Here is a 25,729-nt window from a genome sequence, read left to right as displayed (position 1 = left end):
ACCTAGTTTAGTGAGTTTCTCTCTAATTCCAAAGTGGGGGATGGTGTTGAATGCCTTGGCGAGATCTAGATAGGCTGTGTGAACCACTTTACCCTCATCTATGGCTTTGGTGACTACTTCAAAGAAGTCTATCAGGTTTAGAAAACATGATCTGCTTTTTACAAACCCGAACTGTGTGGGGTTCAGAGTTTGGAGAGCTCCAATGTCTTTGTTTAGGAGTTCCATGATGATACATTCCATGGCCTTGCAGACCAGACTCGTCAGGCTAATGGGGCGGTAGTTCCCAGGGTCTGTTGTGCCCCCCCCCTTTGTGGAATGGGATAACAGTCGCGGTGCACCATTCAATGGGCACAAAGCCTGAGGTGAGGCTATGATTGAACATGGTACTTAGGTGGGGTGCCAGTTCATTCTGTAGTTCGTGTAGAAGGCAGCCTGGGATGCTGTCAGGTCCCATGGATGCTGTGTTCTTGGCTTTGGAGAGTGAGGTTTTTACCTGTGTAGCTGTGATTACAGGAACTTTGCATTCTTCCGCTACAAAGATGGGCCCTTTAGGAGGTGAGAGGGGGGTAAAGTTAGCACTGAACCTATCTGCCAGGATGTTGGCAATATCAGTTGGTTCTGTATATTTAGTGTCATTGTGCTGTAAACTCAGAGCAGATCTGAGTGCTGCCATTGAGATTCTTGACATAGCTATAGAATGCTTTGTGGTTGTCTTTGGAATCAGTGGCAATTTTGTTTTCATAACTAGCTTTGGAGGATTTTATGAGGGATCTCAGCTTCTTACTGAGGCTGACAAGGGAGTTCCTCCAATCGTGGGATTTCACTCTTTTTTGCAACAGTATCTTTCTTTTGTTGTAGAGTTTGCTTATGGCAGAAGACCACCAGATTGGCGTCCTTTTTTTGGAGGACAGCATCTTGGTTCTGTTAGGGATAGCATGATCCATGCACTCGTGTAAGTGCTTATAAAGTGCATTTGTGTGGGATTCAGCAGTCGTACTTCTATTGTCCATCTGCATGGGTGTCGTGAAGTTTGCCACTTCTGCCTTAAGAAGCGTGAAGTTGGCTTTGGAGAAATTTTTTACTGTTGTTTTCCTAATGGGGGGGGCGGGATGTGCATGTCTAGGGTGATTAGCTTGTGGTGGGATCTGCCCAACGAGGAGCTGACCTCTGGTGTGGAACACCGGTCACCCATGTTGGTGATGACCAGGTCTAGGATATTGCTGCCCCTGGTGGGGGTGTGGATAAATTGATCCAAGGCGTTGGAATTGATGATTTCCAGAAAACATTGAGCAAAAGAGTTGGTACACGAGTAGTTTTCCCAGTTAATGGTAGGGTAGTTGAAATCACCCATTATTAGAGTGTTGGGTTGTACCTTAATATTTTCCAGTGTATCAAGAAAAGAGGAGTGGGAATCCTGGGGCATGGTGGAGGGTCTGTAGCAAGCTACAATCTGGACTGCGGTTTTGTCCAGAGTTAGTTGAACTTATTTATTTATACTACATTTACATTTATACTACACTTACATTTATTTATACTATTGTTGGTGTTAAGTGCTTAATTCGAACAGGTATAATACATTTATTTATAGTACCGTTGGTATTCAGTGCTTAATTTGAACTGGCATACTACTTTTATTTATAGTATTATTTATAGTATCGTTGGTGTTCAGTGTTTAATTCTAACCGGTATACTGCATTTGTTTATAGTATTGTTGGTGTCCAGTGCTTAATTCTAACTGGTATAATACATTTAATTTTAGTATTGTTGGTATTCAGTGGTTAATTCTAACTGGTATAGTACATTTATTTATTTATTTATTTATATTTGTTGACCGGGAGTGGCCGACTGGACGTAGGTCCATTTTCAGCAGAGGCCCAGGGAGAAAAGCTCCACAGTTAAAATAAACAGACAGTAGTTACATTGGATTACATAGCAATTAACAATTTACATATCAATTACTTACAACATATTTACAGATGAAGAACATAGTACATCAGTAGACAACTAGAATCTTTATCTGTGAAATACATAACAGATATTAACAAATGTTAAAATAAGAAGTTCCTGCTGTACAAGTACTAGGCTTATGAGCTTGCTATAATCAAGGTAGTTAGTGGAGTGGAAAGAAAGTAAGTGGGTGATATTAGAGTGGGATATGCAAGGGCATAGCCAGCATGTTTTTAGGTGCGCCTTTAGTAAAGTTTTGAAGTGGGTGAATGATGGTACGGAGATAATTGTGGGTGGGAGGGAGTTCCATAATTTGGCTATGGTGCAAGAGAATAGTGCTTCACCAGCAGAGTTATTTGCTTTAGTGATCTGCAACTGATTTTTGTTGCTGGATCTTAGTGGTCTATATAAACATATATTTATAGTATTGTTAGTATAGTATTGTTGGTGTTCCCTGCTTAATTCTAACTAGTATACTACATTTATTTATAGTATTGTTGGTGTTCAGTGCTTAATTCTAACTGGTATACTACATTTATTTATAGTACTGTTGGCGTTCGGTGCTTAATTCTAATTGGTATAATACATTTATTTATAGTACTGTTGGTGTTCGGTGCTTAATTCTAATTGGTATAATACATTTATCGATAGTATTGTTGGTGTTCGGTGCTTAATTCGAACTAGTATACTACATTTATTTACAGTATTGTTGGTGTTCATTGCTTAATTTGAACTGGTATAATATATTTATTTACAGTATTTTTGGCATTCGGTCCTTAATTCTAACTGGTATAATACCTTTGTTTATAGTATTGTTGGTGTTCGGTGCTTAATTCTAACTGGTATAATATTGTTGGTGTTCAGTGCTTAATTTGAACTGGTAAAATACATTTATTTATAGTATTGTTGTACACCAGTTATACCAGTTCAAATTAAGCACTGAACACCAGCAATCCTATAAATAAATGTATTATACTAGTTAGAATTAAGCACTGAACACAAGCAATAGTACAATACATTTGTTTTTGCTTCGTTTACATTATATACTGTTATACTTGTAAACTATTTTAGTTTATCAAATATGATTTTTATATCATGTTCTGGACTGTTAACATATATTAATATGTCATTTGCAAAGAGGACTATTTTCTCATTTGTATTTTTCCATTTATGACTAACGGCCTTCAATACAAAGCATATACTGGTGAAAGTGGACTGGAGCAAACCAGCTGAAAGGTACTCGGAGTAAGGTTGTAGTATTACTACCAGTAATGACTGCAGATATATAAATATATATAAAAGGCTGGTTTACTCAAAGTACTACACAACTGCAAGTATTTCAATGGTCCAAGAGAGGAGAAAGTGCAACTCTAAAATGACCTAACCAAATCCACACTACTGTATGTCCTGACAGTGCCTGCTCTGGACCCATGAAGAGCAGAAAGTGGGCAAAAATTAATGTCCTCCTCCGCAAAGACTGACTTTAAAGTTCAAGCTTCTGGAGATAGTCTCCACAAACTCTTCCTTCTTGAATCTGACAATATGTATAACAAGTTAAGTTCCCCGCCAATTATAATGATGCCCACCTAGAAATTAACTATTGGTTCAAGACCCTCTGGAACTTCTCATAAACAGTGGCTATACATAACATGAAAATATGGAGCACTATGGGTTGTTCTGTGTTACTCTGTTGACATTTAAAATATTGCACCTGTTTAAGTGTATGGTTCTAGTTATCAGTGTGTTGACTTTGTTACCACAGGTAGTACGTAATGTAATTTCTGAGGGTAGTATGACTGAGTACAGCGAAAAAGTTTTTTTTTTTTATTATCATTATTATTATTTTAATTTCCCTGGAATGGGTAAAGGTAAGTTTCTGTTTTTTCATATATTGCTCAGTTCTGCAAGTATGTTTAGCCCTGGAGATAGCATACACAAACAGTTGAGGTAGAGGATTTAGCCCCCAGATTAAGAGGTACAGACCCCTGCAAAAACAGTGGTATAATGTTCTGCAATTATGTGCATTTAGACATTTTCAGCTGTCACAATCAAGTAGTTTAGGTATTTAGATAGGATGTTTTGCATCTGAAAATTACGGAGATGTGATATTTCATTGCAGATCTGGAAGCATACTAATCACTTCATCTCTCCACATAATTCTAATCCAGTTCAGAACATTATCTTTGTTCTGATGCAGATCCAATACACTCAAATTAGCTATTTCTGAATACACTTAAATCACTACTCTCATCCCTTTTCCGTTTCCTCCAACTCAAAGAGGATGCCAGGAATTGATAGCCTGATCTTGCTCAATTTTGCATGTTCACAAAGGTCCAGACTAGGGGTGGCACAACACCTCACACACAAGGGTACATGCCTAGTCTGTGCAATAGTTTGCAACCTACCTTCAGCAGAGAAGCTATCATTGCTACTCCCCTAAAAATGTCCCAACTAAACCAACCAGAGGAAAAAATGGCTACCAGCTAAATATATGCAGCTCACCCCCCCCCCCAGTCTTACTTATTTTATGGAGTTTACTGAAGAGTATTTCCAGACCCTGACACTTTCAATGTCATCCTACCTGTAGACCATAGAAGTGTCCACCCAGTCTATAAAGAGAAAAGCAGAAAGGGTACACTCAATGGAGTGGGGGAAAAAGTCAGGCTATAGCCAAGTCATAAAACTCATAGTGAAATCCTATACACAATAACCCAACTCCACAATTCCAAAACATCCCAGTCACCAAAAAGGCCTTGACCCCCAAACAAAAGAACAGAAGAGTGCCCTCTCCTACCATGGAGTATAATGACAATCCCAAGCCAGACAATGTCAAGATACATCATGGCAAAATCAGAAGTACAAATAAGTGGCATGCCTTATTGTTCATACCAATAAAATCTTGAGAGTTATACTGGATCCTAAATGCAGGTACCCAAATTTCTCACCCTTTTGCCATGCTAAATAATGCATAAGAAAGTAAAATAAAACAGGAGATTCAATCTTAACCAAAATTGAGGAAGATGAAAAACAGCCAAACAGCCAACAAAAGCAGTGCACAAACATACTGCCACCATAAAAACATCTAGTCCATTACTTCTTGTCGTGCAAATCATCACTTTTTGAAAAAGTGCTTTTGGAGCCCCAATGAAGCACATTATCCCCATCCAAGCCCACCTTAGACAATTATCTACTTACCTCACTGTACTAAAAGAAAAGTACTAGAGATTCACATACAGAAAGGTGTGAACATTTTAAATAATACTGGGGATAGTATAATCTCCTTTCAAACAGAGTAAAGAAAAAAAATCTTCCTACTCTAGGCAGCAATATTTTAGTATCAACTATGGCTAACAAGTGGCATACTTTTCAAGATCAGAAGAAAATTGGTTCATAAATACTCCCTCCCTTCCTTTTAAACAAGAAGTTGACAATGGTGATATGCTTCAAGCAATCTGCAAAAAGAAAGTAGGGATACTTCAGGCAACAGTCAACCTCCCCATCCACATTAATTACAGGCATGATAGAGAATAAACTTCAGCTATCCAGCAGAAATTCACTCCAACAAAAATAACTTTGAATTCCTAAATCCATTGCAGAAGACTGTCCTCTCCTCTAAATCTATGAACTGTGTACATTTCAAATACATTTCAAAAAGAAGCAATAACAAGAAAATGTATGTCACTACTCACAGCACAGTTATCAGAAAAGTCAGCATATAGAACAGGAAAGCACTGCAACAGATTATGATACTACACTATCAAAATGCATCGAGTCCACAGCCCACACCAGGTAGATGACAAAGGCTTTTTTAAATATCAGACCACAATCAATCTAGTGACAGTTAGCCTCAGCACAGTCCAGTCTGACAATTATTCCATTATTTGGTTTCCATGTGAAGATCTCCTGTGCCTACCCACTTTCTGCACTGGCATGGCCCACAAAGATGCCATATCCAAATGAGTAATCAAGCCATTTGTTCTAAGCTGATCCACAGATGTAAATATACTTGTAGACAGAACCAGATCACTCTTCACAAATGACCTTAGCATATCTGAAAATAGTAGGGAACACTTCAATCGTTTCTTCTTCAGCAGTCTCTGTTAGATATTCTGAGCAGAAACCTTACCTGGTTCTTTGCTTCCCAAAGCCACATGATTACCTGTAAAGAACTGTCATTATCTAGTCAGACAGGGTTATTCTTGTACTACAACACTTCTTTCCTGTCAAGGGAATGTATTATTGACTACCTCTCATGAATCGTCTCATCACTTGCTGAGGCCTAAACTTACTTAATACAGGAACACCTGTAAAGAACTGTCATTATCTAGTTAGACAGGGTAATTCTTGTACTACAACACTTTTTTCCTGTCAAGGGAATGTATTATTGACTACCTCTCATGAATCGTCTCATCACTTGCTGAGGCCTAAACTTACTTAATCCAGGAACACCCCTACCAATGAAATAAGCTCTCTAAATAATGTAGTGATACAATCAAGTTTTTCCTACTACTCCATACATCTCCTCTGTAAAAATAAGACAATACAGCATCCTTCAATTTCTCCAGCAAATCAAAGATACACAAATTATTTTTCTGCATTCAACTCCCTTAATCATCTATTTTTAAGTTACCTAGGTATTCTTAGCAGAAACCGTATCTGTTTTCTTGCTTCAAGTGGCTATCAATACCAATGAAAAATGTCTCTAACACAGCTGCTTGGATAGAGGCATTTTTAAATTAGAGGCTGATCTTTATTAAGATTTTCAGGAAGCATATACCACAGTTCTCGGGTTTGTGATTATGGAGGTCAGAGTTAAAGGCTCCATTTTAGCAATGTCTCCATTCAGTGTCCAAATGACCACATGCTTGTTTGCTGTAAGACCTGCCTTGTGCAGTCAAGAAACTGACCAGCTCCCAGTCTCCACCAGACAAAGGAAAAAAAACAAAAGAAGAAAAGAAGAAAATGGTTTCATAATGTCTTATTTTCCAAACACAGGGCAAACCTTGCACAGTACGTTTGTTCTTTTTAATGTTACTCATATGATTTTTAGCAAGATTCATCCAGGCTGGCTGCCAAATGTCCTGGTTTACCTGGCAGAGAGGTGGTCTATGCCAAAAAGTCTCTTGATGTGTGCATCTTTTAAAAGTTAAATAACATTTTCAAGCATATCATAGTTGCTTTGATGTGGAGTGATATGGGCTATATGCCTCACAAAATGAAAGGAATAAGAAGAAAATAATTTTACCACTGCAGTGATGCATAATAATTTCTAAACTACTATTTAATAATATTTAATACTCAACCCAAACAAAACTAAACTACTCATCTTCCAACCCACGAAACATACTCAAAACAACTCTCACTTTAACATCACGGCAAAAGACAACACCACTATATACCCAACTGAACACACCAAATTGCTAGGAGTGGAAATAGACAATAAACTAAAATCTGACATTCACATATCCATGACTATAAAAAAAGTCCACAAAAAACTAGGAGCGTTATACAGAAATAAGCAATTTCTCACCAAAGCAGCAAAGATTTCAATAGCAAATTCCCACCTTATCTCCACCCTACTTTATGCCTCTCCAATATATACCAACCTAAGGCAATGTGATCTAAACAAGCTAGAGACCTGCTACAACAAAATCGCCAAATTCGCCACAGGGGCATCCTACCGTAGTCACCACTGTCTCTCACTTGCTGAACTGGGCTGGCTTGAACTCCCTCACCTCCTTCAGTGGTATCAACTCTCACTCGCCCACAAACTAGTAAACCATCCACTAAATGTCCCATCCCTCCAGAATCTACTCCAACCCTACCCAGACCACTAAGATCCAGCAGCAAAAATCACTTACAGATCACTAAAGCCAATACCTCTGCTGGTGAAGCACTATTCTCTTGCGCCATAGCCAAATTATGGAACTCACTCCCACCCACAATTACCTCCATACCATCATGCACCCACTTCAAACCTTTACTAAAAGTGCAACTAAAAACATGCTGGCTATGCCCTTGCAACTCCCACTCTAAAATCATCCACCCCATCCAACCACTACCTTTCTTTCCACTCCACTAACTACCTTGATTATAGCAAGCTCAGATGCTCATAAGCCAGTACTTATTATACAGCACAAACTTCTTCTTCTTGTAACATTTGTTAATGTCTGGTATGCACTTCACAGATAAAGATTCTAGTTGTCTACTGATGTACTATGTTCTTCATCTGTAAATATGTTGTAAGTAATTGCTATGTAATCCAATGTATATACTGTCTGTTTATTTTAACTGTGGAGCTTTTCTCCCCGGGCCTCCGCTGAAAATGGACCTACGTCCAGTCGGACACTCCAGGTCAACACATTTAAATAAATAAATAATGCATAAATTTGGGTTGTTTGTTCAGCCCTGCTTGCTATGTCACCACTGGAGAGGTGAACAAGGGAATATCTAGGTAGTAGAATACTTGCCTAAGCCAGATACAGGTAGAATTGTCATTTTCTTTTTTTTTTTTTTTTAATTTGGGTGGAAAAATAAAACGACATGTAATGACCCATTTTTTAAAAAAGTCACGAACTGTAACACTTGTCAAATTTGTTCACTGTTATCTCTACTGCCTGTCACACCTCCGTCTTTGCAGGAGTGGCATTGAAGACAAGACACATGCTCTACATTTTAAATGGAAAACATAACAACACACAAATAAAACATATTAATCTCAGTACGCATTGAACAAACACGGAAGAACTTTTTTGGGGGAAAGAAATCCAATCATCCGCTAACCAAAAGAATATCAGGGCAACTACATCAACAGTATGAAGCTTCTGAACGTGATACATTCAGTTCTACTTGAAAAACAATTATGTCAGTTTAAGGGGTTCAGCAAACCTTGACAGGTGTCACTATCTTAAGGGATGAAAATATGGGAACCAGCACAATTACATATTTGTATTAGCTTTTACCTTGTCATTGTCAAGTCGTGTTTCGAGTATTTTATTGAGTTTCCTGGAAAGAGGATTATTAGTCTGCTGCACTATACCGCTGCCACTACTGCTACTACTACTAGCGCTAGTGTTATTAGTGATATTCTGCACATCAGAAGGTAACTCTGTACGGATCTCAGCCATAATTGCGGATGTTTGTAGTTCTCATTCCACGTTACGGGAAGTTGTCTTTTACCTAGTACGTACAGTACAGCAAAGTCTCTATCGGAAACAAGAAGTCTAGAGTTTACGTTCCGTCTTTAGTAATCGCATGTTGTAGAAATCCTGTAGATATGGAAAGTTTTTTTTTTTTATTTTAGTAAATATCTTTAGGTTACATAAAGCAAACATTGTTTCATGAAACATGGGTTATTCATAATTTACAAAACTGTCATCTTTTATATGTAACGTCATTATCTACTCACATGAAGTCATGAATTTCATTATCTAAAAGTTTAGTGCTTAATCATTTATATAAATAAAAAAGAAGACGGCAACGAGGATTGTTGAATATAACATGTAGCTAATAAAGGGGGAAGTGCTCTCCAAAATATGCGAAATGTGTAAAAAAAAATCTGCAGTACTGCCACATTACCCAGTGTCATCATAATGCTAATATTTGCAATGCACCCCTCCGTCTCTGAGATGTTTGGGGTTTCATTTGTTTAATTACTTAGATGATGTATTAAGTTTATCAAATGAGGCAAGAACCTGTTATGGCATCATAAGGCATTCAAGATAGTGTGTAATTTCCTACAAGTCATTATTGTCACCTGCTTAGCTTTAAAGTCTAGCTTCACAGCTTAAAAGACTGTAAAAAAAAAGCTCAGTGCAATAACAGGAAATTGTAGGAAGGGACAACCTATTCTGAAAAGGGTGGTAATTGCAAGTGTTAACACAACACTACACACAAGGTGCTAGACACTTATATCATCTGGACTTACAAGCCCCCCATGAAATCTTGGTATCAGTGTTAAGAACATATAATAAAGGGTAAAGATAGAGTCTGCATGTCCTCCCTGTGGTCACGTGGGTTTCCTCCGGGTGGTCCGGTTTCCTCCCACATCCCAAAGACATGCTGTAGGTGGACTGGATACTCTAAATTGGTCCTAGGCGTGAATGCGTGCATGTGTGTGCCTTCAGTGGAAGGTTGGATGCCGGGCTGGCAACTTGACACCGTAAACACTCCACTGCCAATCATGAGTGGATAGGTGATCCACTGTGGTGACCCCTAACCGGGAAAAGCCGAAAGAAAAAGAATGATCCGAGACCTGATCATAATTTTTTGTGGTGCATGGAGCTTTATCTGCGCCGTGTACTACTAGTCACAGGGAAAAATAATCTCTAAGTGTTTTGCCAGCTTTCAAAGCCTTAAAGCACTTAGCGAGTACTGTCAGAAAGACAGTGTAAGATATTCTGCTAAATTAGAAAAAGTCAGGGATACATTACTGGCACAGACAGCAGGCAGAAACAAATCTCTTAATTCTGCTGCTTTTGTTTTCTGGTCAGTACTGATAGACTGCTTAGAGCAGTACCGAATCTTAACAAGTGTTGAGATCAGGTTTCATGGTATAGCATCACTGATTTGTAGTGTATGGAACACAGAGATTCTGCTCCAATATCCATGAGACCTGATCTTAGCAAATGTTATGCAACACCTGCTTAAGTTGTTAAGATTGGCTATCCTACTAGCCAGTTTAATCTACAAGTACTGACCAGCAAACAACTGTGGCAGACTGAAAAACAGATTTATTTCTGCCTGTTGTCTACACCTACAAGGTGTCCCTTCCTCTTATAAACTTTGAAAGTAGCTAGAATAACAGGATATGCTCACCTGCATTTTCTGAACAATATGAAGTCTAAAACTCAAATGTATATCATTATTTAGTGGCTTCAATCCTCAGTGATTTGTCCAAGGTTATCATTGGTGACCTGAACATAATCCTCTATTTCTTTTTCCTGATATCAGAGCATAATCACTGCTCTACATGCACTATATACATTTAAAAGACTGTAGGGTTTCACCTCACTTGCATAATGTCTAGCTGTGATGATAAAAAGCAAATCTAAAGTTTCTGAAGAATATCTTTCCTTGACCACAACAAGCTCAGCTGTCTTTCTTCACAAGTGGCATAGGTCCAGGTCTCTCAGCATGTCAGCTGCAGCTGCCATAATTATATCAGGTGTAGCTGTTTGCAAATGCATGGTGTACTTAAGGAATCTACCATCTCCTTTTCAGGTTCACACGTGAGTAAATATTATTTCTGTGAATCAAATTGCTGTTTGATCAAAATGCTTTCTGACAGATTAAGCATGAGTTGTGATCAGCTCAAATGACAGAGGTCATAAACAACTCTCAGTGAGATCAGAATCCATTAAAGAATGTAACTGTGATTCATCACAATCTTCATTTCCAGGTACAGATTTTCTCAGCTCTGTATATTTACTAAAACTTTTTTTGATCTCATTATTTTCTTTGCATTTGGTTTCTTTTTTAAGGAATACTAGGCCTAAAAACTGAAAAAAACATGATGTTCAACATATCTTGAACTTTTCTGCACCTACTAATGTTTTTGTATCAAAGTAAGTGGTTAGTATTCTATTCTAATTTGTTATACCCCTGAAGGGGGCTGCCATGGGTAGCATGATTTTGTTTTACACTCCATGACTTCACCTCTCTGCTGTCATTTTAGGGAAATGGAGAAAAATCCCTATATGAGAGGATTATTTATTATGGTTTTCTCTCTTATTAGCTTACAACAGTACTGTGACTGCCTACTTCTGACTGTCAGCATCAGTCCATATTTTTCATTACTTTGCTTTGGCTGATTTTTATTAGTGATCATCTCTGATGACAGGCTTGAAAATCTAGCTGAGTTAATTGCCCTTTTAAAAGTAACAACTGTAGTTTAGTGTTCCTGTATGAGAAATCTGAACCATTTTGATTAATTGGTGCTACTTGGGCCGAGCTGGTTTGTGTGGTATTCACAGTTTTTAATACTGTGTCTAGAATAATTAGAGCCTTTGATGTTAATCATCCTTCCCCAACTCACTGACTTGTCTTAAAAAGACCAGAAGAAACATGCGCATCTACAGAAAATACAATGTAGAAAAATGCAAAGTCAAATACTGACAGAAAATCAGACAAATAAGATGAAAATATTTTCTTTCCTTGTGGTACCCAGACCTTAATGAAATGGAAAGACAACTATTTTATAATAAGAGTCTAATTAATGGAAAGACAACTAATTTATAATAAGAAAAAAGGAAACTAATTATGAGTTGTTTCCTTGTTCATTTGTATCTGAAAATTAAGCTTGAAAGACTTTCTTTTGACCAGACTCTAGGCTAAACTGTTTATCTGATGTGTAATACTGGCAATCTTTGATGGATAAGGCACCTTTAAATATGAATGTTATGAGGAAATAATCACTTCTGTGTGGACTCTGCATGTCCTCCCTGTGGTCGCATGGGTTTCCTCCGGGTGCTCCGGTTTCCTCACACATCCCAAAGACATGCTGTAGGTGGATTGGACACTCTAAATTGGCCCTAAGCATGAGTGCATGCATGTGTGTGCCTTCTGTGGAAGGTTGGGTGCTGGGCTGGCAACTGGACACCATAAAAACTCCACTGCCAGTCATGAGCGGATAGGTGATCCGCTGTGATGACCCCTGACTGGGAAAAGCCGAAAGAAGAAAAAGATGAGGAAATAATCAACAAAGCCATAGGAAACCCTCAGACATTGGACCTAACCCAGTTTGGCTTTGTTAAGTGAAGGTGGTCTTCTTTGAGAAATTTACCAAGGGAATGGATGTGGGGAAAATAGTGCATACCACCTACCTGGGCCTGGCTAAGGCATTTGATACAGTACCACACTCAGGTATAGTTGACATACTCACCAAACTAGGCATAAACCCCTACATAATTCACTGGATTGCCAGTAGGTTCATAGACAGGACTCAGTAACTCAGGAGTGGTGAGACCATCACCACCACTAAGAGACAGGTCATGAGTGGGGTACCTCAGGGCCCCATGCTGGAATACCTCTTATTTGACATCTATTTCTCAGAGGTAACAGCTAATGTCAAGGACCTTTGTCTGACCGAGTTTGCACATGATTGCAAATTTGAAGATGTCATAGATTCCCCATAACACAAACATCTTACAAGAGGTTTTAACAAAGACAAATGACTGGTGCAAAAGTAATAGATTTAAAACTCAGTGCCAAGAAATGCATTATAGTGCCTTTTGGGAAAACTGCCATCCACGCTAATTACTCAGTGGATAAGACACCCATAAGAGTTGACCTGGTAGTCAAGGATCTGGGAAAATATATAGCCAGTAATCTGGCCTTTAACCAACATGTGGTCAAGTTAGTAAGAAAATCATTCTATGTCAGCCTTTATCATACTCCTCACTGAGTATAATGCCTCCTTCAGCATGGACCTGACTAGACTTATGCAACAGCTGGGATGTCCACAAAGGCTCCTTGTCAGGAAAATGCTGGGTATATATACATTGTCTTATATGTATCACCTTAAAGACCTGTCTCTATACTCAGTTTCCTACAGGCTACTGAGAGGCAATATATGCCTGGCATACAAGGCATTCTCAGATCCAGTTCTGGTGGACCTTTTGCACATCCACAAAATGGACAGCATCAGAACCACCAGATCCAAGGATTTAAATTTTACTTTTGACATAAATAAGATATGTTGGTGAGATAGATACAAGTCTCAGAGGATCCCCATGCTGTGGAACAGGCTCCCCATCCATGTAAAGCAGAGTCCTTCCCTAACCCTATTTAAGGAAAACATTGACCAGTGGATGGGAGATTAGCAATTCACCCTGGGTCTTCCATTCATGTCTCTGATAAACAAAGGCAGACAGTAATGCCCAATCTAACATACCCCCCACCGCATAACCTCTAGAAACTTCCTAACATACCCCTTCCTAATAAACACCCATGGTACATAGAGACACAAATGGGTTGGGTTTGCATTGCTAGTCTTATAAAGGCCCTGGTGGCCATTAGCCTAGTATATAGCTATGAAACTATGAAGCTATGACAAAACTAACATAGGAAAAAAAGGGAAGCAGAAATAAGTTCAGATATAAAACAACTATAATAATTATTAAATTATGCTTTTTCTGTATGTGACATTTTTAGTGTTGGATTACAGGGAAGGAAAAATTATTTTTTAGAAAGAAAAACTTGACATTGAGTTGGAATTCTCATTTAATCTGTCAGAAGCAAGTCAATGTGGATCTCAGCCTTCATGGCATAAACAGTTCTGCTAGTGATACATTTGTAGTAATCTGTGAGGTAATTCTGCAGCTGAATAAGCACCATGACAGTTTTATTTCCACATTCTCACCTTTTGTTTTTTAATCCATTCTTTCTAAGTCTGTGTAGCCGTCTCTTCCAGGCTATTATCTAAAGCATGTAATGGTGTTGTACATGATGATTTATAATTCTCTTTATAAATTTTGCAAATCCCACAATAGTCAAATTGGGTTCCTATTAGAATGATGAAAACTCATTTTGTCGAATGCGTTTTCATCGACACCTAAAGAGCGAGCAGGCAAAACAGCGAAGCAGCTGTTCAGTGAATTCTTTCCCTGGGAAAGAAGTCACTTGACCGCTTCGTTGCTTTGCCGTGTTCTGCACTGTTGTGTGGTCTCAGGGATTCCCTAGTCCGGTATAGCTCCCGAGCATGAATGTGCAACAGTTACTGACCTTAGGGTTAGGGTGCGGGTTAAGGTAAGTGCATATATATGAAAGTGTTTATTGTTTGTTTTTCTTTTGCGTTAGATGTATGGTTGAGTTATGTGTGTATGTGTTTTCAGCTGTTTACTTTTGTTTTGAGGGGGCTAGAATTAGGGTTAAGGTAAGTGTGTATGTGTTTGGAACTGTTTACGTAAATGTGCAACAGTTACTGACCTTAGGGTTAGGGTGTGGGTTAAGGTAAGTGCATATGTTTTAAAAAGTTTACTTTTTTTTTTTGCGTTAGATGTATGGTTGAGTTACGTGTGTATGTGTTTTCAGCTGTTTACTTTTTTGGGGGGGTTGAATTAGGGTTAAGGTACATGTGTATGTGTTTGGAACTGTTTACTGTTTTTTTTTTGTTTGTTTTTGGTTGGAACAGCGATTTCTTTCCCTAGGAAAGAAATCGCTGTTCTGAGGTGTCGACATTTTCAGCTTTCGCTGAAAAAGGGTCGATGAAACATCGTTCGCTGATTTAAGCATTCGATGTTTTAATATAGACCCGTCAAATCCAACAATAGTGAAAGAAGAGACATTAGCCATCATTAACATTGCTGGAATACATTTAAGCCTTCATATTTGTCTTCATTTTTCAGTGTTTGCAAGAAAAGTAGCACAGTCCCTGGCATGCACAAGCATCCACTTTTATATAATCAACTCATAGAATATAAAACATGTTACCAAGAAGTGAGCCAGCATAGACCACATGCAGTCAAAACAATGGATTCTCAGGCCATTCCCATTGGTGTAAATGTGCCTTTAGCAGTGAATGACTGCTTGACATTTTTCACATAGCTTTACTTCTGTTTCAACATCTTGAGTGATTCTAGGTCACTATGCATATGATCTGACTAGACAGTTCATTCCGGATATTCTAGGCTGAGCTTAATGCATCATTTTCAGTAATTCAAAATTACCTAGTAGAGGGATTTTTCAGTCAAGACTATTCCAATGCACACTTATATCTAATGCCTAAGGCAATTCTTCTGGAAGAATATTGCATAAACCGTGACTTAGTTAATCTAACTTGAGTTCAACAATATGCATCTAGCCACTATAGGTAACCATAATGTAATTGGTAGGAAAACTCTGTAACAATTATGCCATAATGTTTATATCTGCAAGCGTTAATGTTATAAATACTTCTTCAGGTTAAAAGAACCCGAGTGTAACAAAAGTAGAGAAAAGTCACAGCATGCTGTCCATGAGTATTCAATCAATATCAGTATTACCAAGGTTAAATAACTTAAGAACTTGAACTCATCTATAAATATATTAGCTTCCCTAATCATAACTAAAGCAATACTTAACAAACAGAAGAATAGCAAAATACATATGTAATATAGAAGTAAACCCGACTATGACATAAAGACATGCTCTTTAATCTATAAATGTATATTAAATGCTGTGCTGCATATCTTCAACAAATATACTTTCATTACATAATGACGTGTTCTTCATTGTATTAGTAATCTAATGAACTTAAGATCTAAAAGTGATGAGACTTAAATGCAGTTTCTGATCCGTTAAATATTTACAACCTGTACATCTTTAAAAATGCAGTATTCTTGATGGAATATGGCATCTTCAGATATGTCAATACCTGCTCTTAAGTAGTAAGTAAAATAGAAACTTGAACTAAATATGTGGGAATAATTTGAAGGGCACATTGTACAAAATCTGTAAATCTTTTTCTTGTTATCACACACTCAGTTTATCAGTTTATCATTGAGTGTACATTTACTGATTGTGCCTTTATACCAGGTTTGATGCTATCGTTATTACTGGCATATGAGTTCATGAATAAAGCTTACCTTTAAAGCAATGCCTTTAGTTAATGACCCAAAGAATAATGAAAAGAAAAGGAAAAAAGCAGCAGTAACAGGGGCTTTCCGCCAACTGTCTGCAATCACCGTAATTGTGCGTTGTCGGCAAAGTTATGAAACATACCCAAGTTTGATATACCAAAGGAGAAGAACTTGTCAAATTTTGTAGTAGACATCACTGAACGTTAAGAATATTGACAGATTTTTGAAAGTGAGGTTAAATCAGATGTTGGCAATGTCTCTTTTTATCTACTCTGATTTTTCTTATCTACTCTGATATGGTTGACTGTTTAACTTAGTGGCTTTGTTTTTATTCTGTGGTATTTAAGAAGGTGTGTGTGTGTGTGTGTGTGTGTGTGTGTGTGTGTGTGTGTGTGTGTGTGTGTGTGTGTGTGTGTGTGTGTGTGTGTGTGTGTACTTGCACGCACATGTATATTTATGTGGTATTTTAGTTTTCTTATGGTAGTATCTGTTACAGAAATGTATTGTCAATGCAGTGTTTGACTGTGTCGTTAGTGTTTTATTTTATTTTCTTTAGGGTTTTGTTGATTTCTATGTTTTTGTGCCACTATACATTTGGAATTTATATGTTCAGGGGGTTGGGAGCTTGTCCACTCATACATGCCAAAAAAAACACTTGTTTTAGCTTTTCTTTTTTTTTTTTTTTTGCAGTGTTATAGAAGTCAGGGCTTTATACAGTTGAAAATTTGTTATATTGGTGGTATATATGTATAAATAATGTACTTGCGTATATGTATATTTATATATATGTATATATATATATTTATGTATCTATCTATCTATATATATATATATATATATATATATATATATATATATATATATCTGGGTTTAGTTTGTAATGTCAACATTTCATTATGTCAACAGCTGTTGGAGCTGTGGAGCTCTTCTTGTTTATTCACGGCTCAGTTCACTGACATGTACTATAGTTGATATCCAGTTAGTCGACTATTGCACTGTAGTGATATTTTCATCTTGGTTACTGTTGTGCATCCTTAGAGATAATATATATTAATATATGGAGTTGGGGTTGAGGCCCACATCAGGGGAAGTGGGTGGGCCTCAGAGAGGTATGGTGTGATTGTGTGCATGTTGTGGGAGTGGATCTGGAATGTTGCCTAGAGATCAGAAAATGAAACTTTTGTAGTTTCTTTTTTTCATTCTGGGTATGATTCAGTGATGTGAGGAGTTAATCAGCTGTGTGAGCAGTCAGTTTATTTCGATATTCTAAATGTTGAAGATTGTAGTTATCAATGTGCTAGAATGTAATCCCTTTGGCTATACACAAACAAGTTTATTTACTAAACCACAAACAAAATGATAGCAGCCCATTTGGTTGGCTAATTTCTTTATACGCTTAACAAATTTCCTTTTTTCATAGGGAATGCTGTGTACACACTACATTTGTCCTGCATACTATATTAGTTTTCTAAGTACTTGCTGGTATACAAAGCTTCTGGATTACTGCTATTAACCTCACTATCTGTTCCTTCTAAAGGACTTTGATTACACGTTTCCACATTTCAATACTTCATTGTTCTGCTCCTCCATCCTTTTACTCTGATTCTGACTTGCTGCTCTGGAAAACAAATTTCCCTGACAAAACAAGTCATGTACCATTCTAAAATGTTTTGGCTTACTGCTAAGTCCACTAACCTTGAGTAACTTTTTCAATAAACTGCCTGGAGCTGATAAGTATAGCTTCTTTCCCTAAGAATACTGGCACTACAACTTCTCCTATGTCTTACACTGTAAAAGAGAAATCACCTTCACTTCACTTTTTCTGCCATCAGCACAGGTCTTTCAAACACCCTCTTTTCTTTTAGGTTTCTCTCACTCACTCTCTCTCTCTCACTTTCATGGATGCCACTCTTTCATGCTCCTTTTCCATTTTTATGTTGGCATTATACCGCAAATGGTATCTCTGAATAAACTATATCACTTGTTTTGCTTTTTTTTCTTGAACAGATTGCTGTTCATTTGAGTCCAATTTTAGTTGCATTCTCTGCTTTACACTAGTAGAAATGGGCTTGAACCCTGAATTCCTATAACTATCTTCCTCTGTACTGAATAATGATGCGGTGGTACGGCGGTAGCATTGTTACATCACAGCAAGAGGTCCTCCCATTCGATTCTTGGCATGGCTTGGGAGTGCCTTCTGTGTGGAGTCTGCATGGCCTCCCCGTGGTTGGGTAGCGTTCGAAAGACATGCGTGCGTGTAAATGGGTGTGCCTTTGTTGAAGGTTGGGCGTTGAGCTGGCACCTCGGCATTTCATAAAAAATCTACTGACAATCATTAGTGGACCAGAGTTCCGCTGTGGTGACCCCTTACCCGGAAAAAGCCGAAAAACAAATAACAACATCTTCCTCTGTACTGACTGTTCCGAGGGTCCTCACTCAAGTGCCTTTCTTTTCCTTCTTTTATCCCCTCTGTGTCAGTGTTAGCACTCCTTGTAACTTTCTGTATGAACTTCTGACTTCTGCTGACTTTTTACATTATAATTTCTTACAGGTTAATTTTTAGTTCATATAAGGATGTCTCTTACAATTTTGAGTTTCTGTTGCTCAAACTATGGCCATGTTTCTTAGTCCTTTTATTTAAACTCTACGTTTAACTTTTAAGTTTTTTTTTCATTCATTACACCGATACTCAGATTCCTCTTCTTTTTCTTAGAGGTCTTGTGTTTTAAGCTCAGTTACATTTCTTTCCAAACTTGATACACGGCATCTAATTCTTTCTGTCTAGAGCTTTTGTGTTTTGGCTGAGAAGGGATCTTGCTACGGCTGATTTGAATGTGATCTTGTCTCACAGCATGTGCTATAATCCATTTTTTGTTGTTCTCTCTGCATTCCTGCCTTCTATCCCAAGGTGAATGAAATGCCTGTTTCACTGCCTTTTTCTTTTCTAAGTTGATGTCTTTCTTCCTCAGGGTGAATTAATACCAATATTTTACTTACTTTTTCTTCTCTAGTTCCCTCTGAAAATGGTACCTCAGGACTTGTTTTATTTACAGTTCCTATTTCATTACTTATAGTTGCATGCTGCCTAGTGTCTTGATACTTCTGTCCTGCATTAACAGTAATTGGCTTAAAACTTTGTTTGGGTATTATCCCTATCTCTTTCATTATATTAGTGCCACATATTTACTGGTAAACCCCTCTGCTTCAACACTCACTTGTTGGTTAAAGTTCTTCCCTTTTGGTGATTTCTGTTTTATCCTGACATAACATTAAAATTATGTCCAAGTTATGCATTTTCTTACTTCCTAAGTTTACTTCCTTCAAATACACTCTCTTAGTGAGTAGTCCCTTCACTTTAGTTCTGCAAACCACTTCTACTTTCTGTCCTGCAAAATTTCCAGGCTGCAGTAACCAATTTGGCCAATGTTTTGGGGCCTAGTGGGTGAATATCTTCCTCCCATTTGGATTGACTCTTGAGTTCTACTCTGTCATAGTAAGCTGCAATGTTTTAATGTACATGTCTTTCACTTCTACAGATTCTGTTTTTGTAGACTGTTCTGTCTTAGCACACTTTAATATCTGATGTGAAAATTCTTTCTCTCTACAAATTCTGTTTTTTTCATGTTGCTGTATTACAGCTGACTATAGATTTTTAATATTTAAATCTCTTATCTCTACATATTTTGCTTTTACATGCTGCTGTATCACAGCAGGCTACTTCTTACTGTGCAAGTTCTTTCTTCTTACTGGTTATTCTCCTACAAGTTTCCATATTGTAGTGATACACTGATACTCCACTTTAAATGATGTATATCCTTCCTCTCTCTCTTGGTTTCAAGGCAGTATTTATATTATTAGAGCTTTCAATAGTATATATAGATCTTTGTTTGGGTTCATAGATTTCAGTATGTACATCTGCTTATTTGATTCCCTTTTTTTGAAATTGGGCAAATGCTTATTTGTAAGCTGATTCTCTTGCTGGTTCCCCTCTCCACATTGATAGGATAATCTATCAAGGGGCACCTACCTCCTCCAAATGCTTCTGTCTTTTCTACTTCAGATCCAGTGTTCTTTTTTACTGCCTAAACATCAATATTTTCTAACAAAGCAAAGCTTTAAGTCTCCATAGAAGATTATATTATTTTTATTAGGCAATCTAAGCAATACCTCCTCCATTATTAGGAGAGGTATTTGATAATGCATTAAGATGCTGTCCCCCATTTTGGTTCTGAGTGTATATATCTTAAAGTATATAATTGTTGCTTTTTTTTCCTTATCAGTACTAGCACATACTTGCCACAGCATTCCTAGTGGATTTAACCTTTCCCTTTATCACAGTTTTATTTAATTTATATTGAATTCTCCTAGATTTAGACTAAACATTCTGCACAATTTTATTTTCCATATTTTAACAGTCTTAGTATAAGCTTAGTTATTACTTTTTACAATGAACATAGTTTTAAAGTATGCCCTTTATAAAGGCCTTGTCAAGCAACCTTTCTTGTTAGGCAAAAAGCAGTTTATCTCATTACTGAGCATTTTACATTGTTTTATGCTTACTTTTTGTAGTGTGATTTACGTAGCTTACAAACACTTTAACATCAGTACTGAACATATTATAAATCCATGGAGAAAAAAGTAATTAGTCATTTTTGTCAATCCTTACTGCTGTTGGGTTTAACAGTCTAAACATCTGCGTAGCTTAAAGCAACCCAAAACTCCCTACTATGAGTTATCCTCTAATTGCAGTTGCACACTAAGGGTGCAAACAGTTAAGTTGGTTTAGGGACAGACAGTTGCACTCCTGGAAATGAAAAAAAAAATTCTCAGCACTAAACAGGAACACAGTTTCAAGAAGTGAAACTCCTCAGCAGTCTCCAAATGAATAGAAGAATCACAGTAACTTGTAACTTCGTGCATAGATTTGTGCCCAAAATGCCTACTATATAGTCTACCAGATTGGGTTCTAAGAAGACAGTGGTGGCAGGACATGCACAAAGTCGAAGTTTATATAGTAAACCACAAGCAAAATGATGGCAGTTCACTTGGTTTTGCAACTTCAGAAACAAACAAGCAAACAAATGTACATTAATCACAAATTCAATCAGCATAGCCCCTTCAAGAAATAGGCTCTTTTTATCACAGGAGAAGTCCAATACTACAAGCCTCACTCAAGCTCATCTCTAAAATAGGTGCATCCACAGGTACAGTCAGCATACTGCTCTGACTGGACTCAAACTCCACAATTCCAGACTTTTCATAAATGTGTTCCCTCATTGGGAAACTAACTTCCTGTGTTCTTGAATTCAGGCAGCTTCTTTTTTATAGGATTAATTGGCAGTTAAGTTAAATTATTTGACTAATACAAATTGTTGCTTAGCTACCTAGGCACAAGAGCAGTTCCATACACAACAATATATATTTTAAGGTATATTGCATAGCAACACACATTTTGGATGTATTTTATCCCTTTTCCAGGACAGCACATTCCATTGTCAAAACTATGTAATACATTAAACAATATGTATTTACTAACATGTCACCACATGTATAAGAAGGAATATAAAATGCAGCAGAGACCACCAGTGTATAAGACTTCATATCATGGTTTTATTGACTACAAATAGAAAAAAAGCAGATTGTGTCCATATAATCGTGTAGAATGAATAAACAACTTAAAGTACTTTTAACCATTGCCCTTTTCAGCAGGGATACAGTTTCTCTTAGCAAGTCTCAATGAGCCTCCCAACAGCTGTTTTTCTTCTGGTATTCTTTATGCATGAAAGATGTATCACTTCATTCTGGTGTCTTCCTTGAGGTATCTCTTTACTGTGTAGTACTTCATTCAGAACCACAGTTCCATTTACAAAATCCTGCTCCAGGAAGGGCCAGCAACTCAGTTCCAGTTACAAAATCCTGCTCCAGGAAGCGCCAGCAACTCTGAACTAACGTACTTCAAACCTCCTGTTTGTATTCCACTGATTGACTATATTAACTAACAAACCTATAAGAACATACTCTAAGTAACACAGCAAGGTCCTTGCATTTTTAAAGTAATAGCTCTATTTAAAGTAACAGATGTTAAGTTGTCAATCTCGCCTTCATTCTTGCTGGATGGGTTCGGAGCCGATCCTCGGCTCCGACTCGGCACTTGCTTTAGCTCGAGAACTCCTTTTACCAGCTCGAGGCAACCCTATATCCCATGATGCAAGGCGGAACTACCTCAGATCTCATTTGCCGCTTAGCGAAAGAGGTCTCCTTTGCCAGCTGAGGTAAGTGATTTCTTGGTGAAATAAGAAAAAGCTTAGTTAGGGATTTATTTTTCCCTTTTTTAGTGATAGTTTAGCATGTAGTGAGTTACAGCCCACCCTATTCCCTTGTTTTCAAACTTTTATCCTTTTTTTTTATAACCTTAGTCTAAAGTTTTTAGTTAGGCCTAAAACCCCATTGGTTATTCCCTTCCTGTGTGTTTGTGTAGGGGATTAATTTGTGTGTTTGTGGGGATTTGTCTGTGTTTCTTCCTCCTAGGACATGTCTAAGGAAGGCAAGGTCTCAGGCTTCAAGAAGTGTGACCAGTGCTGTCAGAAAATGTCTCTGACAGACGGTCACACTTCTTGTGTTTATTGCCTGGGGCCTTTGCACCTGCAGGACTCCTGTGCTTTGTGTCACTCTTTTAGCCAGAGAGTCCTACAGGAAAGGAGGAATAAGCTTATCCTCCGAGGCTTACTTAAGCCAGAAGGTTCTCCCCCTAAATCAGGGTCAGGGAAACCTCCTAAGCCACCGAAGGCTCAGGCTTCAGTATCCAAGCCTCCTCCGGTGGCTCCGGCTCCGTCGGAGCCGAGATCGGCTCCGGCTGGAACCGATGCATCTTCTGTTGAAGTAGTAGGTTCGGCGCCGGCTGGCTCCGATACCTTGACTACTGTGGCCTTGTCGGCTCTGGCTGGAGCCGACACTTTATCCAGCATCGGGCCGAAACCCTCGGCTCCATCTGGAGTTCAGGGGACTTCGGCTCCGATGGCTTCGACCCGAAAGAGATCTCGGTCCCCTTCAATACTGAGTATCCACTTGGCTCCGGGGTCTCCTCTTTTGTCGGAGCGGAGCCATCGGAGCCGATCTTCGAGATCTTCCAGGCTGTCTGACCACGACTTAGAGAGGGTGGTAAGCAGGCTGTTGAAGTCTCAGGCACTGGCCCAAATGCTCCATAGCCCGTCTCAACAGACTTCGGCTATAGTCCCAATCCTTGAACTCCCTCCTCCGACTCCACACCAGAGTTCGGAGCCGGAGCTTCTCGGGACAGCGACTGTTTCGATGCCGGAGCCGATACATCCTTCGGCACCGTCGTCCTCGGCTCTGATCTCCTCCCTGAGACCTTCCTTGGAGGGATCCGGTCATCGGGTTTCCACTGTCGGCTCCGAGGGGGCTAGTGGCATCGGACCCTTGTCCGACCCCGCTCTCCCTCTCGGGGCTTCGGCTTTGGTAAGCTCGGCGCCGACATCGGCCTCTGAGCCTTCTCTCTCTTTGGAGCCGGGAATTCCTGTTTCTTCGGAGTGGGGATATTCCGGCCTCCCGGGGAGAGGAGCCTTTGAGGTGATGAGGAGTGTCCTGGCCTCTGAGCCTGGTCAACGGTCCATCCCTCTAGCTCCTCCCTCATCAGTGCCTGCAGATGCCTCTTGCCAGCCTCTTGCTCACAGGCCCAGGGATCCATCGCCCCAGGTTTCCCCACTGGGAATTTCCTCCTCTTCCGAGGTTTCTCCTGATCCTGCAGGGGAACCCCCTCGGAAGAGGACGTGTAAGAGGAAACACACAGACTCCCCTGAGTCTACTACATCTGATACTGACTTAGATGAGTCGGAGGGTTCCCCACGGTCCCCCTCTGAGGATGTCTCCTTTTCAGACATCCTTGAGCTCCTCAAACAGAGGGGGAATTGGCCCTCCATTGACCCCTCTGAGGATGAGTCGGTATACCTGGAGGCTTTTGGATCCCGACCCTCCACCTCCTGGGTGTCTCCGCCTTTCGACCCACTTATGCAGGTAGTGGCTCGGAAGGCGTGGGCGGCTCCAGATTCTGTGGAACCTGTCCCCAGAAGACCATCCAAATTCATCACGGCCCCTTCGGACAAACAGTTCTTTTCCAAGGGTGTCTCTGTGGATGCTATGGTGGTGGCGGCGGCCACTAAGAAGGAACTGGCGGATCCTTCAGTACCTGTCCATCCTCCTAACAAGGAGTCTAGGACCATAGACAGGTATGGAAAGTGGATGTTTTCTTCAGCAACCTTTGCTATGCGTTCGCTGAATTATCTTTGTCACTTCACCAGGCTTCAGCGAGATGTTCTCAAAGAACTGGGTGAAGTTGTCCAGGATCCATCTGCTGCTGGGGCTCAGGAAAAGATTGCCTCACAGCTTGCTATCCTGAATTCCATATCTAACTCCTCCATGCGGCTCATATCTTATGCGGCCGATGGAGCGAGCAGGGCCAGGGCACAGGAGTTGCTCTTAGACGCCAAGCCTGGATGCGGCTGTGTAATTTTGCGGACCCCTTTAAGGCGTCCTTCACGAATACCCCCTTTGATGGTTCAGCTTTGTTCGGACCTCAGGTGAAGGATACCTTGACCAGGTGTGAGCAGGACGGTAAAACTCTTTCTGCCGTTGGAGTCCAATTTTCCACTCCTTCTAGACCATATCCCAAGGGTCAGAAGGGGGGGAAGATGTGGTTCCGTAAAGCCCAAGGAGCTACACTGGACACACGTGGTCAGTTTACCCCCAGAGGCAGAGGGGGTAACAATAATAGACGCCGCCCTAGAGGCAGAGGGGGTCCACAGAACCAGGGCAACAGGGAGTCTCTTCCTGAGAAGCCCTTTCAGCATCCCTGAGGTGTTGCCCGACTGTCCACCCTTGGAGGCAGTCGGGGGAAGGATTTCACTGTACCCAGTAGCCTGGCAATCCCTATCACAAGAGATGTGGGTACAGTCGATTATATCCGAGGGTTACAAAATCCCCTTCAAAAGGTTTCCCGTACCTCTACAATCCCTTCCAGACATCTCACCCGGTCAAAGGGATTTGGCAGAACAGGAGGTTTCAAAACTCCTAGAAAAAAGAGCCGTCCAGACAGTGCCGGCAGACCAGGTAGGATCCGGCGTCTACTCAAGATTCTTTTTGGTCCCCAAAAGGACAGGAGATTGGAGACCAATATTAGACCTGAGCAATCTAAACAGATTTGTCAAGAA

The 25,729-nt window shown here is 39.4% G+C and overlaps 1 protein-coding gene across 2 annotated transcripts in view; it reads right to left on the bottom strand.

The window, feature by feature from the left end:
* The window catches only part of COG6 (component of oligomeric golgi complex 6), a 1,421,580-nt gene extending 1,412,436 nt beyond the window's left edge, over nucleotides 1-9,144 (bottom strand). For both annotated transcript variants that reach the window (XM_044071656.1, XM_044071657.1), the window contains exon 1: nucleotides 8,910-9,144. In XM_044071656.1, coding sequence (XP_043927591.1) covers nucleotides 8,910-9,074 — 165 coding nt within the window. In that variant the 5' untranslated portion in view covers nucleotides 9,075-9,144. The remainder of the gene's footprint in view (nucleotides 1-8,909) is intronic.
* Between the last annotated feature and the right edge of the window lie 16,585 nt (nucleotides 9,145-25,729).

The sequence above is a fragment of the Protopterus annectens genome, chromosome 5.part0, assembly GCF_019279795.1.
Source record: "Protopterus annectens isolate FY-2018-M chromosome 5.part0, PAN1.0, whole genome shotgun sequence".
NCBI lineage: Eukaryota > Metazoa > Chordata > Ceratodontiformes > Protopteridae > Protopterus > Protopterus annectens.
This window is presented reverse-complemented; position numbering and strand designations above follow the sequence as displayed.